Source organism: Parasteatoda tepidariorum, chromosome 9 (genome assembly GCF_043381705.1).
Source record: "Parasteatoda tepidariorum isolate YZ-2023 chromosome 9, CAS_Ptep_4.0, whole genome shotgun sequence".
Taxonomy (NCBI): Eukaryota; Metazoa; Arthropoda; class Arachnida; order Araneae; family Theridiidae; genus Parasteatoda; species Parasteatoda tepidariorum.
This window is the reverse complement of record NC_092212.1, coordinates 45,052,578-45,069,367: the sequence shown is the minus strand read 5'-3', so window position 1 is coordinate 45,069,367 and position 16,790 is coordinate 45,052,578. Positions and strand designations below refer to the sequence as shown.

Genomic DNA, 16,790 nt, shown 5'->3' with positions numbered 1-16,790 from the left:
AGCCATGAAGTTTCAGTTAATGAAAAAAAATGCAAAAACATCAAAATTCAAACACATTATGAGAAGAAAACTTAGTTGCTTAATCCTAAGTTATCCTCTCATAATTTTTTTTTTTTTTTTTTTGATATTGTGAAAATTTCTTTTCAGTATGTTAAACTTCATGACTTAATTTGAGTTAGGTTTGTCTGAACTCACTTTTTTCATACTTTAAATTTTAAATTAATTATGGAAATGAAAGGGGATTTGCGATGAAGAGTTTCTCCCGCGATATAGCGTCTTCTAAACTCTAGATGCCCAAGGGTGAGTTAGTATGAGGCGTAGTTAGAGATCGTTAGAACGGACAGGTAATTCATGTCACCACGCGTTATAATATACAGAATTACACAGTAATATACAGAAAATAAGTATTGACCTCCAAAACCTTTGTTTAACTCTCGTAAACTTTTTTTTCAGAAAGGTGAAGACTGGTCACTCAATTATGACATATTTTTATTTTAATAAAGCGAAACAAGACATTCGTTCACCAAATTATATCAGTGTTGCAAGCAAATTTTTTTTTTTTTTATATGACCAACTTCGTTTTCTTGTTTTAACTTCATATGTTGACCTGACACAGTTATACATAAAATATATCAAAAAAGTAAATGTTACTTATTTACTATTTAGTCCTAATGAAGCGGTAAATAAATAGCTTGATCATCAATTGTAGAATACTAAGTCTTAGTTTACAATATAACAAAAGAATTTAATTTATAATTATAAGGAAATTCAAATTCTGAATACCACTTATCTAATGGAAATGGTATCGATAACAGCCAGTGAGGAATATAAATTACATAAGAAAAAAATTTCAAATGGGATAGAGGAGGATATCGTTATTCATTTTGCTAAGTTTTTAAAGTTGGATGTAAAAATTTATGAATTTAATATATAAATTTGAAGTCTTGATTACGACATATTACTAGGAAAGTGTGCCACGAAGGGTCTGATGTATTTGTCTTCTTCTAGGTTCTGAAAAACATCCTTAAAGTATCGCATTTTAGAGCATTGTCAAAAAATTTTTGATTTAATTTGGCGATGTGCTTGTCGAATCTTTCTAAAATTCTTAAACTCACCAGAGAAAAAATTTTAAGTAAAAAATCATACAAAAATATTGCGGATACAAAAATTGCTAAAAATATTGCTTTACCTTAAAATAAAAAAGAAATCTGGGTATTAAGAGTAAATGTATTTTCTAAACAGATAAGTAATGTACTGGTACTATTCAATTCTTTTTTTTTTTTTTTTTTTTAATTTTAGGCTGAAGACAGCCAAAGATATCTTGATTTCCTACGGTTAAAAAATATTATATCATGCGATTTTTCTGCCCACTGAAGGAAAAAAAATACTGAAATGACAATCTTTGAATAATTCATAGAACTATGGTTCAGATTTTTTTCTAAAATTATGGTTTAAATTTTATGGTTAAATTTAACTCGGTAACTTTCTTTCGATCAATAGATTTTATTCATGAAGCGACACAAATGCTTTATCTCCCATAAATTTTAAATCATAGTTCCACAAAAACAAAAAAACCCTGAATAACCTGCTGAAAAAACTGAATTTACTTTTTGACATTTTATAAATTCATCGTTTATAAGATACCTCGTACAAAAGATTAAAATAGAAACTGAATCCAGAAATTCCCATTCATTTCTATTTTGCTGTTCAAGAATTTTTACAACGGAAGAATTAGTGACGCCTCATCAACGTGGAAAAGGTTGGAAAATTTGATGGTTCCTCTTCCTTTCATTCAGTGAAGCACCACCCAATTTCACGCCCCACGTGATGCTCGTAGGATTTTCAGTCGATTCGGCAGAAATATATTCGACCGTCTTCAAAAGGCAAATCGATCTCTCAAATGATGACGTTTATCACGCGAAATTCCAACTGTTCTACTACCGACTGTTTGCAAAATAATTTTTGAAAATCTTCTGATTTCGTGAGCGGTTGAGTTTTTTTTCTCCCTTGAATATATCCGATAATTATTTCTAGGATTATTAATGACAAATCATTTCTTAATTCGTTGCCATAGTTATGTTTTTTTGGCATAAGTGAATCTTTATTTAGTTTGGAGAGTCGATTAGTTTTATTAAATAGTCTTCGTTTTTTCACAAATTAATCCCCTCACAGTGATGTAATTGCAACACTGTTTCCTAAATAACGATTTTTAGAGCTATGTTTGCTGTTAGCTTGCGTTCGAACATATATTGATCTCTAAGACACTCTAAATTTAAACACATCATGGCACTTACTGTCGTAAAACTCCTAGTCAGTTGCATAAAAGCAAACTTTAATGGTCATTTGGGAAGATTTCATTCTTGCTGGCATGTACGGTAGTTCGAAAATATTCTACTACTGCGAGTTTGTACGGTTACTTGAAAAGACTGTCTACCATTGTCCACACCTACAGCTTTATAAAAAGATTCTACTTTTGCCGAATTGTACTGTTGTACTGGGAAGATTCTTCTATTGTTAACTTGTGCCGTCGTTTTAGAACGATTTTTCCACTGCCGACTTTAAACGGTCGTTTGGAATATTTTTGAAAATGGAGTTGTAAAATAATAAAATTTTAGAAATGTTTTCAAAAAATCAAGCTACTATGCTGACACCTAAAAGCATAACAACCAAACTAATAAATTTTTATTAACAAGTTTGAACTATTGATCTTCCGTTTATTTATTACTGTAGTATTAGACATTGTCTTTCATAGCTGTCAAACTTACCAAATGTAACATTTGAATGCAAATATTTAACCACACATTCTGCAGATAAAATGTAGAATTTCTTTATTGTGTTGCAGATTAAAACTGAAATTCCGATATTAAGCATAGCAAAAGAAAAAATTTTGAGCAATATTCGAATAGCATTTTCTTTTTTACTTTGGTTTATAACATTTTAAATTGGTCGTTTGAAAAATGTCAAATTAGATTGAAGTGAACGATATAATTTTTGATGAGCAACAAATGAGTAGATTTTTGCTCTAATTTATTTATAATTGCTTTTTATATTCCTTTGCCTATCATGGTCGGTAGGCACTTTATTTACGTCGCACTAGAGTAGCACAATGGGCTATTGGAGGCGGCCTGGGAAACATCCCTGAGGATGATCCGAAGACATGCCATCGCAATTTTGATCCTCTACAGAGGGGACGGCTCCCCTGCTTTGGTAGCCCAACAACTGAGCGTAAAGTCGAGCACTTTACGGTAGAATAGTTTAGCGAGGACTGGTATCGTACCACTCACCCTTGAAGCGAGTATAGCTTTTTAAAATGCTGATCAATGACTTATGAATAATATCCTAGATAACAGGGTAAGTTTGATTTTAACGTCAGCAACAAGGTTCATAAATTATTATTAAATAAACCATACATGCTGGAAACAATGTTAAATTTAACTATGCTAGTTCGCTTTCTCCGAATTGGAGCATAGGGCTTCTATCATAGACTTCCATTTCATTCTATTTGAAACCATGCAGAGAAGCAAAATTTCTGGCCACCAATTTGTATAAACAGCCCTTTTATACCGAGATTGAAACTCCCGTTGCAAAACAAGGCTGGAAAAACCTTCTGAAATCGACGATGAACCATCATTCGCAAATCAAGAGTAAAAAGCGTTCTAAAACCAAAGATAAATTCACATTCTCAAGGTTTATTCTAGATTTTATGGACATGACTAAAACTATGTTTATTCGCTCAGGCTTTAATATACTTTATTTAACATCTTAAAATTGAATGTTGACCTGTTCCTTGAAATTTTAAAACAAACAAAATAAAAACAAAGTTAGAAATGCACAAGTAAAGCTCGAATGAAAGAAAAGGCAAAAACAAGATTTACTAAGTTTTAAAAAATAAGAATAGTCAACTTTCCTATACCACGAAAATAAAAAAAAATACAACGCTTGCTATAAGGTTGTATGCTATTTGGGTATCCCTTTATTATTTATAAAATCCGAATAATTAGCATAAACTTTGTTTGAATATTTTAATAACAGTAAATATATTTTAAGACTCCAAATTCCTCAGGCATATCTTCAAATTTTATGCTCTCATTTATTTAATATTACTTTATGCAAAAAGAAATGGCAGTGCAGAGGAAATCCAAATCCCATCATAATACTTGAAACCACTTAGTAATGATTAATCATCTGTTAAGAATACATCCTCTACGACGGATGCATAGATAATCAAATCACGCGATAAAGCGAAAAAGATGGTTTTCTTTTAATGCATCTCTAATCTGTTTATAACAGAAAATCGTGGCCGTTGTTTTGACATATAACGCACAAATAGGAGAAAGTTGGAACTTATTATCAATAAGTGCGTATAGATCCTTCAGTAATGTTTCACAAAATAGTCTTAAGTTAATTGAAGACTAAGAATTGAAAAACAGTGTAAGCGCATTAGAGGAAGTTCTATAGAATGATGAGAAGGAAAACTTCGAATTCTAATACTTGCAGGGTGTTTTATTTCCCATCTTTTGTGTTTTTTTGGTAACAATTTTAAATTTAGGACGCGAAATTAATGGTAGTCCGTTGTTAACAAAACTTTATCATGACCACTGATAATCATTGATGAGTAGTCCTTATTTTAAAGTTTTGATTTTTGCCTTCGTGTTTCGGTCTGTGTTGTACTTACAAAATAGCATATTTCATCATAATTGTGAACATTATACATTCTCTTATTACATTTTTTTGTATAATTTCTTTTTAAGAAAATTATCAAATAGTAGCATATAACCGGACCAGTGACAATATGAGCTGACTTTTATTTACAAGCCTTTTGGACCAGAAACCATATTTTCTTAATTTCTCTCCTAATTTTGAATAAACGTACCTAGCTATCTTTCGTACAGTGCTTAAATTTTTATCATTAGTTGTACCATTTATTTTATTTATTTTGTAAGAATTTTAAACTTAAATCCATACAAAAAAATTAAAAGACATTTATTTAATAGCACATCTCATCAATTACACGCTTTCCTTTTGTGTGATATAGGGCGCAAAATAAAAAAACGGACCGCCCAGAATAACTTTTGATCTAAAAATAGGATCTTCTATTTCTAGGACTCAATCTTAAGGATTCGATGGGCTGACCTTAAATATGCTAACTAATTAGTGCGTACCATATTTTGAGTGATGAAATCAAACTCGAAAACGTACTTTCTCTGAAGTAACATGCCTTTTTTTCGACGGATTCAGATTTATGACTTTCAAAATATAGGGGGTTGCCACAATCGGGGATCGATCCAGGAAAACTCGATCCAGGAATCCCCTTGTCTTCTGGATTGCGTTCAAAACTACAGGGCTACGGAGTCGTAAACCCACAAAATTGGGTCGACTGCTCGGCGACGGTTGTAAAGTAAAATAAAAAGGAATGCCGAGACACGACTCAAGCACTCCTATTAGTGTACAAAAGCACTCAAGCACTCCTATTAGTGTACAAACGGCCCTTACTTAAACAACCCTCGTATAGATAAAAATGAAAAGTTTATACTCTTTCATCTATTCAAAACTCAAATCACAACTCAAACTCCATCAACAACTTCATAATACATTAATGATGAATGTAAACTTCTTAAAGTATTATAATGTGTATATGGGTCATTCTCACAAAAACAGTCATTTTCATGTCCCCAGTAGAGACTACNCTCGGCGACGGTTGTAAAGTAAAATAAAAAGGAATGCCGAGACACGACTCAAGCACTCCTATTAGCGTACAAAAGCACTCAAGCACTCCTATTAGTGTACAAACGGCCCTTACTTAAATAACCCTCGTATCGATAAAAATGAAAAGTTTATATTCTTTCATCTATTCAAAACTCAAATCACGACTCAAACTCCATCAACAACTTCATAATACATTAATGATGAATGTAAACTTCGTAAAGTATTATAATGTGTATATATAATATAACTTTGCAATAATACTTATTGTAATCGATTCGATAAAATACCATAAACATCTTAAGCAAGATAAATTAACTTTATTTTTTAAAGAATGCAAATAATTTATAGAGCAAATAAGAAAGAAAAACAGAGAAATTTCTGAAACCTTTAAAATATGAAATAAACGCAATCTCTTTAATCCGTCGTTCCTTATTGTGTCACGTAAAACCTATAATGCGTGCAATCTTTAAAATTCGAAGCATAGGAAATTTCGAGTACACAGTTAGTGTGGAAAGAAGGTTTATTCGCAAATGCCGCATCGGGTATTTTATTATACCCGTTAGCTGAAAGGCCAAACGTGAGAGGCATCGAATGTTCCAGACCTTAACACGATTAGTCTTCCTCTGAAAACAGCTTTCTCGTTTTTGCCATCCTTCTTTCAATGGGCATATATTTTCTTCAAATCCGGTCGTTATTCAACTTCTAAATTGATTTCTTTTGGGAGAAATGGTAAAAGCAAAAGGCGTGAAAGAAATTTATCCAAAAGCGTCTCTTCTTTATATTTAAAAAATATTGTGCTATTGCTTATAAAATATGCAATATGTTCTATAATCCTTGAGTTTAATGCAATAAAGACAATGAAAATTCCAAGCTCCCTTATTTTTAGATAGGAGAATAAAATCTATAAACATGAAATACCATCTAGGTGTAATAGAATAGGCTATATGAACAACAATGATAGACGCATCACCTAGTGCCACCTATCTGCAGAATTCAGAAGTAGAGTTTTTATCTCATTAAATTCTACTAGACACGTGAAAAAGTTCAACATTAGAGAGTTCTCTAAGTTGCGTATGTGTATGCTCTAATAAAGACAAAGAAAATTCCAGACTCCTTTATTTTTAGATAGGAGAATGAAACCTATAAACACAAAATACTATCTAGGTGTAATAGAGTGGCTATATGAAAACAATGATAGGCACGTCACCTAGTGCCATCTGGTGGCAGAATTCAGAAGTAGAGGTTTTATGTCATAAAATTGTACTAGACACGTGAAAAAGTACAATTTTAGAGTGTTCTCTATGTTACATTATATTATCAGCCACCAATTGTAGTTATAATGTTGAGAACGGTAAGTGTTACTTTAACTGTTATTTTTGAAACTAAGGTGTCAGGGAGCTTTTTGACCCAAAATTTGGAACGTATTTAAACTATGTTAAAAGTAAAATCTAAAGTAGAAAAAAAGTAACTTTTTCTTTACTTGATTCCGTAATTCACCAAATAAGGTAACTCATCCTTGATCCTCTGTGGTAGCATTGTAGTGTCTTACAATTTTTTAAACTTATAAAGTAGTTACACATTTGATAGAGATTATAACCCTACTAGAAATTATTTTCTTTCTGATTTCATTTCTTCAGAATTATTGAAACTGCTTAGAAGTGGAACGCACCACTTGGGAAATTCACGATAACACTCTCTATAATTGTGGCACGTTCACACCTTAAAATAGCAGGACTATGCTATACATAGATATGTCCTAGCTGGCCAGGCAATTCTGAGACAAAAAAGTAACATAAATCTTAAAATTTAAACACTATCCATAAGTTAGTTATGATTTATTCCTGCCAACGGCACAGCTGCCTAGATTGTCAAGGTTTAACTCGGTTATTAGACAGCACAATAAAAGTCAAGACAATATAATAATCCATAACCATTTTTTGAGTTCTACTTTTATGACTAAAATTTAAAAGGGGTTGCCACCTTAAAATAGCAAATTTGTTATTTATTATGACGTAAAATCTTGTCCACTCCAGTCTCTGATGTTAACGGATAGTCGTGATTTCGAACTTGAAGGAAGATTGTAATTTTAGTAAATATTAATGAAGTAATTATTATAAGACAATATAAAAGGCAAAGTACTTGCTTAGAGCTCCCTGTGTTCGGGTTCTATTCACGCAGCCATCCAAAATTAATTGCAAATTAATCGGTCCATTAGAAGCAACGTTCCCCTATCTCTGTTTTTACACTACGTACCATATCATTTTATAATTAGAATATGGAATTATGACTGTAATTTAAACGTGGAATACCATCTAATTATTACAAAAATTAATGAATTTTATTTTATTTTATAACCGTAGTTGAACAGCAGACCCAATTTAGGGTTTACGACTACTAAAATTTAACTCCGTAGCCTTTTCAATTTGAACCCAATCCAGAAGACAAGGGAACTCCTGCATCAAGTATGGGAGAGAAATTTGTCTTCGTGGAGGATTTTTTGATGAAACCAGTCCGCAGTTGCGTTACACGGTGAGAAAAACCAGGGAAAACTGCTACGTTTAGCCTGACGGCAAGAGAACTCTAACCCATGATTCGTCTACCACTGAGGATATTTTACGTCAGCACTGTGGTCGGTGCAAACATGGTGCGGAATTCAAATCAACCAGTTGCCGCTGGGATTCGAAACCGGTTCACCGCATTGTGGGCCAGCACGGCTCAAAATTAATGAATTGAAAAATCAATTGAAATATTTAAGTTTTTCATCAGTACTATTCCTGATCAGAAGATTCATTTAAAAAAAAATTGTGAAAGAAGCAGCCAGAGAGAAGCAAAAGCAAAACGTGTGAGCGGCAGTTAAATACGATACTACTTAGAGTCTGCGTCACTCCCCAGAGTAAAAATTAACTGGAATATATGAGTGAATTAGGTTTCAATTTTCAAAAGCTATTTTCTCGATATCGGCTGTTAGACTGTATGTCTTTTGTGATAAACAAAACCCTAAAGTTATTTTACAAGTAGCCCGAAGTAAATTTTCCCCAAGTCATGTCCTCCCCTTCTAAGAATCATATCTGTAGAATCTCAGAATCTTATGACTCTTTATTCTTATGACTCTATTTTCATTCTAATGACTCTTTATTCTTATGACTCTATTTTCATTCTAATGACTCTTCAATTCTTATGACTCTATTTTCATTCTAATGACTTCAATTCTTATGACTCTTCATTCTACAGATATGACTCTTCCAAGAATCATATCTGTAGAGTGGAGAATAGGTGTAGAATGAGGGTTTGATACTTTTTACGAAACTTATGTCACACGCATGTAGGCTATAATATAAAACACACTTAAAGTGCCGACTGTTCCACTTTTATAAAGTAATGTAAAATGCACCGAAAGTCAACTCCAGTTAGTTGATAAACCAGTTAATAGTTTAATTAACTCCTATATTTTCATTAATATACTTTTCTATTTTAAACAATTACTGTTTNTTAAGGCCATATTTATTAAATACACTTTGTGCGTCACCTGGGAACCAAATCTAGAACCCGACACTCGAAATTTTTGCTCTGTTACAATCGTATCCTGTTACAATTGACCCCAGTCTCCCCTACTGTTATTTTTGAAACTAAGGTGTCAGGGAGCGTTTTGACCCAAAATTTGGAATGTATTTAAGCTATGTTAAAAGTGAAATCCAAAGTAGAAAAAAGTAAAAGTCTTACTTTTTTTTTTACTTGATTCCGTAATTCACCAAATTAGGTAACTCATCCTTGATTTAGTACTTAAACTTAGTGATAAAACACGGATGATCTACTGGTACTTCGTAGTCTCTTTGGTAGCATTATAGTGTCTTAAAATTTTTTAAACTTATAAAGTAGTTACACATTTGATAGAGATTATAACCGTTTTCTTCCTGATTTCATTTCTTCAAAATTATTGAAACTGCGCCGAGGTGGAAAGCACCACTTGGGAAATTCACGATAACACTCTCTATATTTGTGGAATACATTAAGGGAGTTCACACCTTAAAATAGCAGGATTATGCTATATATAGATATGACCTAGCCGGCGAGACAATTCTGAGATTTAAAAAAAAGCAACATGAATCTTAAAATTCAAACACTATCCATACGTTAGTTATAATTCATTCCCTGCCAATGGCACAGCTGCCTAGATTGTCAAAGTTTAACTCGGTTATTAGACAGCACAATAAAAGTCAAGACAGTATAATAATCCATACCCATTTTTTGAGTTCTTGTTTTCACACTAAAGTTCAAATGGGGTTGCCACCTTAAGATAGCAAATTTGTTATTTATTATGACGTAAAATCCTCCTCACTCAGCTGTCTGATGTTAAAGGATTATCCCGGTTTCAAACTTGATGGAAGATTGTAGTTTTAGAATATATGAAGTTATTATTATAACACAATATAAAGGGTAAAGTATATGCTTAGCGCTGTCTGGTGTTTGGATTCTATTCTCCCAGCCATCCAAAATTAATAGCCAAAATTAATCGCTCCATTAAAAGCAACATTCCCCTATATCTGCTTCTACACTACGTACCTTATTATTTTATAATTAGAATATGGAATTATGACTGTAATTTAAACATGGAATACCATCTAATTATTACAAAAAGTACTGAATTTTATTTTATTTTAAAACCGTCGTTGAACAGCAGACCCAATTTAAGGTTTACGACTACTAATATTTAACGCCGTAGCCTTTTAAATTTGAACCCAATCCAGAAGACAAAAGAACTCCTGCATCAAGTATTGGGAGAGAAATTTGTCTTCGTGGTGGACTTTTTGATGAAATAAAATCGCAGTTGCGTTACATGGAGAAGAAAACCACTGAAAACTCTCACGTTTATCCGAACGGCAAGAGAACTAACCCATGATTCGTCTATCACTGAGGATATTTTACGTCAGCACTGTGATCGGTGCGAGCATGGTGCAGAATTCGTATCAACCAGTTGTCGCTGGGATTCGAAACCGGTTCACCGCATTGTGGGCAATCACGGCTCAATTGAAAAATCAATTAAAATATTTAAGTTTTTTATCAGTACTATTCCTGATCAGAAGATTCATTTAAAAAGAAAAGTGAAAGAAGTTCCCAGAGAGTATCAAACGCCAAACGTGTGAGCGGCAGTTAAATACAATACTACTTACAGTCTACGTCACTCCCCAGAGTAAAAATTAACTGGAATATATCAGTAAATTATGCTTCAATTTTTAAAAGCTATTTTCTCGATATCGGCTGTTAAACTGTATGTCTTTTGTGATAAACAAAACCCTAAAGTTATTTTACAAGTACCCCGAAGTAAATTTTCCCCCAGTCATGTCCTCTCCTTCTAGGAATCATATCTGTAGAATCTCAGAATCTTATGACTCTTCAATTCTTATGACTCTATTTTCATTCTAATGACTCTTCAATTCATATGACTCTATTTTCATTCTAATGACTCTTCAATTCTTATGACTCTATTTTCATTCTAATGACTTCAATTCTTATGACTCTTCATTCTACAGATATGACTCTTCCAAGAATCATATCTGTAGAGTGGAGAATAGGTGTAGAATGAGGGTTTGATACTTTTTACGAAACTTATGTCACACGCATGTAGGCTATAATATAAAACACACTTAAAGTGCCGACTGTTCCACTTTTATAAAGTAATGTAAAATGCACCGAAAGTCAACTCCAGTTAGTTGATAAACCAGTTAATAGTTTAATTAACTCCTATATTTTCATTAATATACTTTTCTATTTTAAACAATTACTGTTTCAGCTAACTACAGAAACATAAGGCGTAGCGAAGTTCGGAAAAATATTCACGAAAACAAAAAATAAAATAGAACTCTACTTAATTTACATGTGTAATTTTTCAGAAAGTTAAAAAAAATCCTATTAAATATATCGTAAAATATGCATTGAAATATTTTATATTCCTGTAACTATATCACATTATTGAGGGTTTATACGTTTCTTTTATGGAAGAAAAAATTCTTTGAGCTAAACAAAGAAAAACCTAGACACATTAAAAATTTAAATTCAATCAAATCTTGGCGTTTCGCTAGAATACAGTAATCCTCTTAACGGAATAAAGAAATTTCCTCTATTTTTTCCCCTTTTCTTTCTTTCTCTTTAATCTTTTTCGGAGAAAAGATTTTTTTCTTTAAAAAAAACAAATAACCAATGTAATTAATTTTGTTAGGAAAGTATCAAACGAATAATAAACTAATAAATTATATTAAACAGAACAAGATTATATTAATACCAAATACTAATTAAAATATTCTTTAGCATATCAAATTACATTATTTATAAGGAAATAAATTAATCTCTCTAGGCAGTATAGTTTGCTGCTTTGCTATGCTATGGGAGTTTTAGCATGTATTTATAAATTATTATAGTATCTCTTTTTGAAATTATGCTGAGTATTTTTTATAAAGCAGACAAGCACAAAAAAATAAAATAATCAAAAACTACATATTTTTATTTAAATAGTTCTTATAAATAATTTCTTAAATGAATTACATGCTAATCAATCTCAACTCAATTTTTTATTCAGCCAGTTTTTAGAAAGCAAACTTTACCATCAAATATCACTAATATGTCATGTGATGACAGAGCTCTTGAATAGCAGCCTTATAGTCGTTAGCATAAATATCACCAATATGTCATGTGATGACTAAACCCTTGAAAAATAACCTTAAAGTCGATCACATATATCACTAATATATAATAAATATCTCAGATATGTCATGTGATGACAGATCTCTTGAAAAACAGCCTTAAAATCGATTACTTAAATATCACTAATATACCGTGTGACAACAGAGACCTTAAATAACAGCTTTAAAGTCGATCGCAATAAAATCGATTAAAATATCGCTATTGTTTCAATTAATATATTTGCGTTACACATGTACAGTGCGTTAAAGAAAATGGACCTCATTAAATAACTTTCGGTCTAATGATCGGATCTTCACGTACTAGGACTCGATCTTAATTGTTTGAAGAGGTGAATTCAAATATGCTAATTATTTAGTGCAGACGATATTTTAAATTAAAAAATGAGACTCAAAAACGTACTTTATCTGAATAAACATACATTTTTTTCGAAGGATTCAGATTTCTGACCCCCAAAATATGGGGGGTAGCCGCAACCTGGGAAATATGGTCCTAATAGTTTGGTCAGGAGAGCTGTCTAAAATTTTGACCTCTTAATGTTAATTTTACTTTTTGTGTATCTCGCCATATCTCGAGAACTTTTTAAGCGAATTGAAAAAATTTTGCACGGAATTTAAAATTTCGTTTATCTAAAGGTGATTTCATGCAAAACACAGCATTTAGTAAATATTTATTATTTAATTTTATAATAGTCGGGAAAAATTCTGAGTTGTAAGGTATACAATTTTTTATATATTTTTGAAGAAGGCAATTTTACATGGTAGATTTACATTTGAGCGTAAGTGGTCGAACAGTTCATGGAGAATCGAATTTCAAAAAAGTTGTATTTTTAAAATTCGATTTCTTAGGTACTATTCGATCGATTATGCTCAAGTTTTGTATTTCGGCATACAAATTTGCATTCTTAAAAATGATGCAAAATTGTATACCTCATCATTCAAATTTTTTCCCACTATTATTAAATTAAATAATAAAAAATTATTAAAATTTACTAACACTTATTTTTTTTAACAAATTATCTTTGGAAAACTGAATTTTACAATCTTGTGCAATTTTTTTTAAATTTGCATAAAACGTTCTCGCGATATGGCGAAATGCGCAAAAAGTAAAACTAACATTAAGTGGTCCAAACTTTGAACCGGTGTACTGATCAAACTATTGGGACCATTTTTCCAAGATTGCGGCAACCCCTTATATTTTGGAGATCAAATATCCAAATCTGTTGAAAAAAAGGTTTGCTTATTCAGAGAAAGTAAGTTTTTGTTTCTGAATTCGTAACTTAAAATATCATCTGCACTAATTAAGTAGCATCTTATGTCACCCCTTGAACCAGTGAGTCCTAGAACGTAAAGATTCGATCATTAGATCAAAAATGATTAAAGGTGGTCCGTTTCCTATTTTGCGCACTATACGCAGGAAGGCTGGCTTATTTCAAATTTAAAATCTCGGAAACAAAAGGTGATTAAGGAATGAAACAAACAGTATGTTTATTGTCAAAGCTGAAAAAATTCTATACAAAAACTTAAAAATTTAGTTACAAAAGTTTCCAACAGATAGCGCCGCAAACCACCGTTGACAAGAACAATCAATTCTAATGTTGTTATTGTGCTGGGTTAGGAGATTTAAACTATTTTTCGATTGATTGGTAGTAGAAAATCGCAAGTAAGATTATATGCATTTGTAATCTTTCTAAGAACTTTATACAGCGTACAGCGCCATCAATTGGTAACTTTTGTAATTACATTATAAAATTTCTGCATAAATGTTTAAAGCTTTCACAATGGACTGACTGTTTGATAATGAGATTTATATTTTTCAAATCGATCAATCCTCTGTTGGACACTCTGCGTATTTGCAACAGTGCAGCAAAAGCTTTAACATGCAAATTTAGATAGAATCTTATAAAAAGAATTTTAAAAAACTTTTCTACTCACCTGGTGGTGTGCATTCTTCTTCAAATGGAACAGCCGTGGCTTCACTTATATTAGGTTCTTTAGTTGAAGTTGGTAGAGGACGTGGTACAAGTTGACCCTTGTGTAATTTATGCAATAAATTGGGGTTACCTTTTTGCAATCTTGTTGATGTACCCGGATTAGGCTGTTCGTTTTCAACTTCCTTCTCACCAGGAGACTTATCAACTTCCGTGTTGGACTCAGAATCTTTTCCTGATTTCGTATCCTTTTCGGGAGAATCCGTAGTCTCTTGGTGCTTAGATTTGCTTGAGGGTTTTTCGGTAGTTGTCGATTTCTCTAGATTTGTGTGTTCTGGGAGAATATTGAGAACGTCTTTTCCAGACTTCTCCTTTTCATTAGGGTTGGAATCTGCTTTCTCGGTAGAATCGGTTGGCTCAGCATGTCTCATATCTTCATCTTCATCTAAGTTATCAGTAAATTCGTGGATTGCTACTTCGGGATCTATACTGCCATTTGATGAATAAGTTAAGCCTTCTCCATTTTCATCCAAACGTGCAAATCTTAACAATCTTCTCCGTTTTAAGCTCGTTTCCGCTTCTTTTTGATTTGATCTTTGATCTGTAAATAAGAAAATAATGTTAAATTTGCATGTTCGATGATTATGCTACAAATGTATGAAATACAGGGTTATTCATAATTCCCTCAGCCTGTAAACCCATTTTTCTTTATTACAGCTGGCATCAGTGGTACATGCTACTGCCATCTACCGGTAACTGCTTAAATTAAAACTTGAATACTTTCGGAATAATTTCATATGTTCTCATATGTTATAATGCTTCGAAACGCTGGAGAGAATTATGAATAATCCAGTATAATAAAGGACTTATCATTTCAATATACCAAAATTTCTCATTTGGCGCAGAAATCGGCTAGTATGCCATAAAATTAGAGTTTTTAAATTATTGACTGATGATTCATAAGTAAATGTCAAGAACCGCTTATCTTGTATGAAATATTAAATTGGAACTTTATAAAATTTATTTTTTCTGTTGATAATCGCATTTACTGGCAAATTTTCAAAAGTGCTTTTTTTCTTCATTTTACGAATTAGCTTATAATTTTTAAGAAAAACTATTTATACTAAGATAAAGAGCTTACAATTCGGTAATAATTTGTATGATAACTGTTACCCAAACTATATAGTCTGCAGACTTTTGCTTATCCGCCGTAGATCAGGGTTATTTTATAGATGTGGACAAAAAAAATTTGGTAACTGTGCTGAGACTTAGACAATGTTTATGCAATTCTTACAATACACAGATGGTAGTGATAATCCACATGGAAACTGCAACATATACTATACAGCCTACAGACTCTTGCTCTCAAAGTTCATTGTTATTATTTTGATGTAAACATAAAAACATTTGTAATTGCTTATTTCATTTTTAAAATAAATAGTCTAATTGTATTGATAATCCGTATGAAAACTGTTGTTTATACTGTAACCTGCAAACTTTTGCTCAATAGTTGATAGTCAGTGTTATTATTTTGAAGCGAATAAGAAAATGTATGATAATCTTACACTGACATTTGTGTTTTTTTCCCGCCATACGTACAATAAACTGGTAAATATTTAGTAATAGTAACCTGACATATTTCATTCCGTTGATGATCGTTTCATTTGATGGTCAGTGTTACTGTCTAAAAAAAGATGTTTTTAAACTGTGATGTAACACTGTTGGGATGATATGCATCAGATGCAGTTGTTGAAATTTTCTGTTGAGTAGCATTAAACTGATTTTAATATACATTATTACACTAAATTATAATATCAAAATTGATTTGTTAGCCATAATTTTGATTTTGTTTTTGTACTATTAAAATTCGTTTTTATTCAGTCTGGAAAACAAACAAACATGTTTAAAATATGTTTTTATTTTAAAATAAAATTCAAATGTAGGTATCTAAAATTAAATTAAGATACCAATGTGTCATAGCTTTAAGAAGAGAGATGGTTGCAATATTTTTCAATTCAAATATTGCAACCAGCAATATCTGAATATTGCTGGTTGCAACATTTGAATTGAAAAATATTTGAACATTTATAATTTTTTCTAATAAAGAAACTCTTATGAAGTTTATTAGATTATAACTATTAATTTTTGAAATTTTTTCTTATAAAGAAATTCTTATAAAGAAAAAATTGAATATTTCAAACTTTTCTTTGTAAGAAATTTTAGATAAAATCCGTAGATGGTAATGTGAGAGTGACGAAACACAAAATGACAACAACAAAAAAATAGAAGCCAATTCGATAAATAAAACGTTACTTTGCACGATTTCTTTAAAAGATAAATTATCTATGTATATACATATAAGAATCATTAATCAAAAAAATTCATATATGTATCTGTTTTTTAAAGAAAATTTTAAGGGGGAAATATTTTATGAGCTTATCCTAATAATTCCGTAAAAAGT

The 16,790-nt window shown here is 31.5% G+C and overlaps 1 protein-coding gene across 1 annotated transcript in view; it reads right to left on the bottom strand.

The window, feature by feature from the left end:
* The window catches only part of LOC107436813 (sodium/potassium/calcium exchanger 3), a gene marked incomplete in the record, with an annotated part of 191,248 nt that overhangs the window by 71,061 nt on the left and 103,397 nt on the right, over positions 1 to 16,790 (bottom strand). The window contains 1 exon segment of the mRNA XM_071185125.1: positions 14,334 to 14,930. Coding sequence (XP_071041226.1) covers positions 14,334 to 14,930 — 597 coding nt within the window.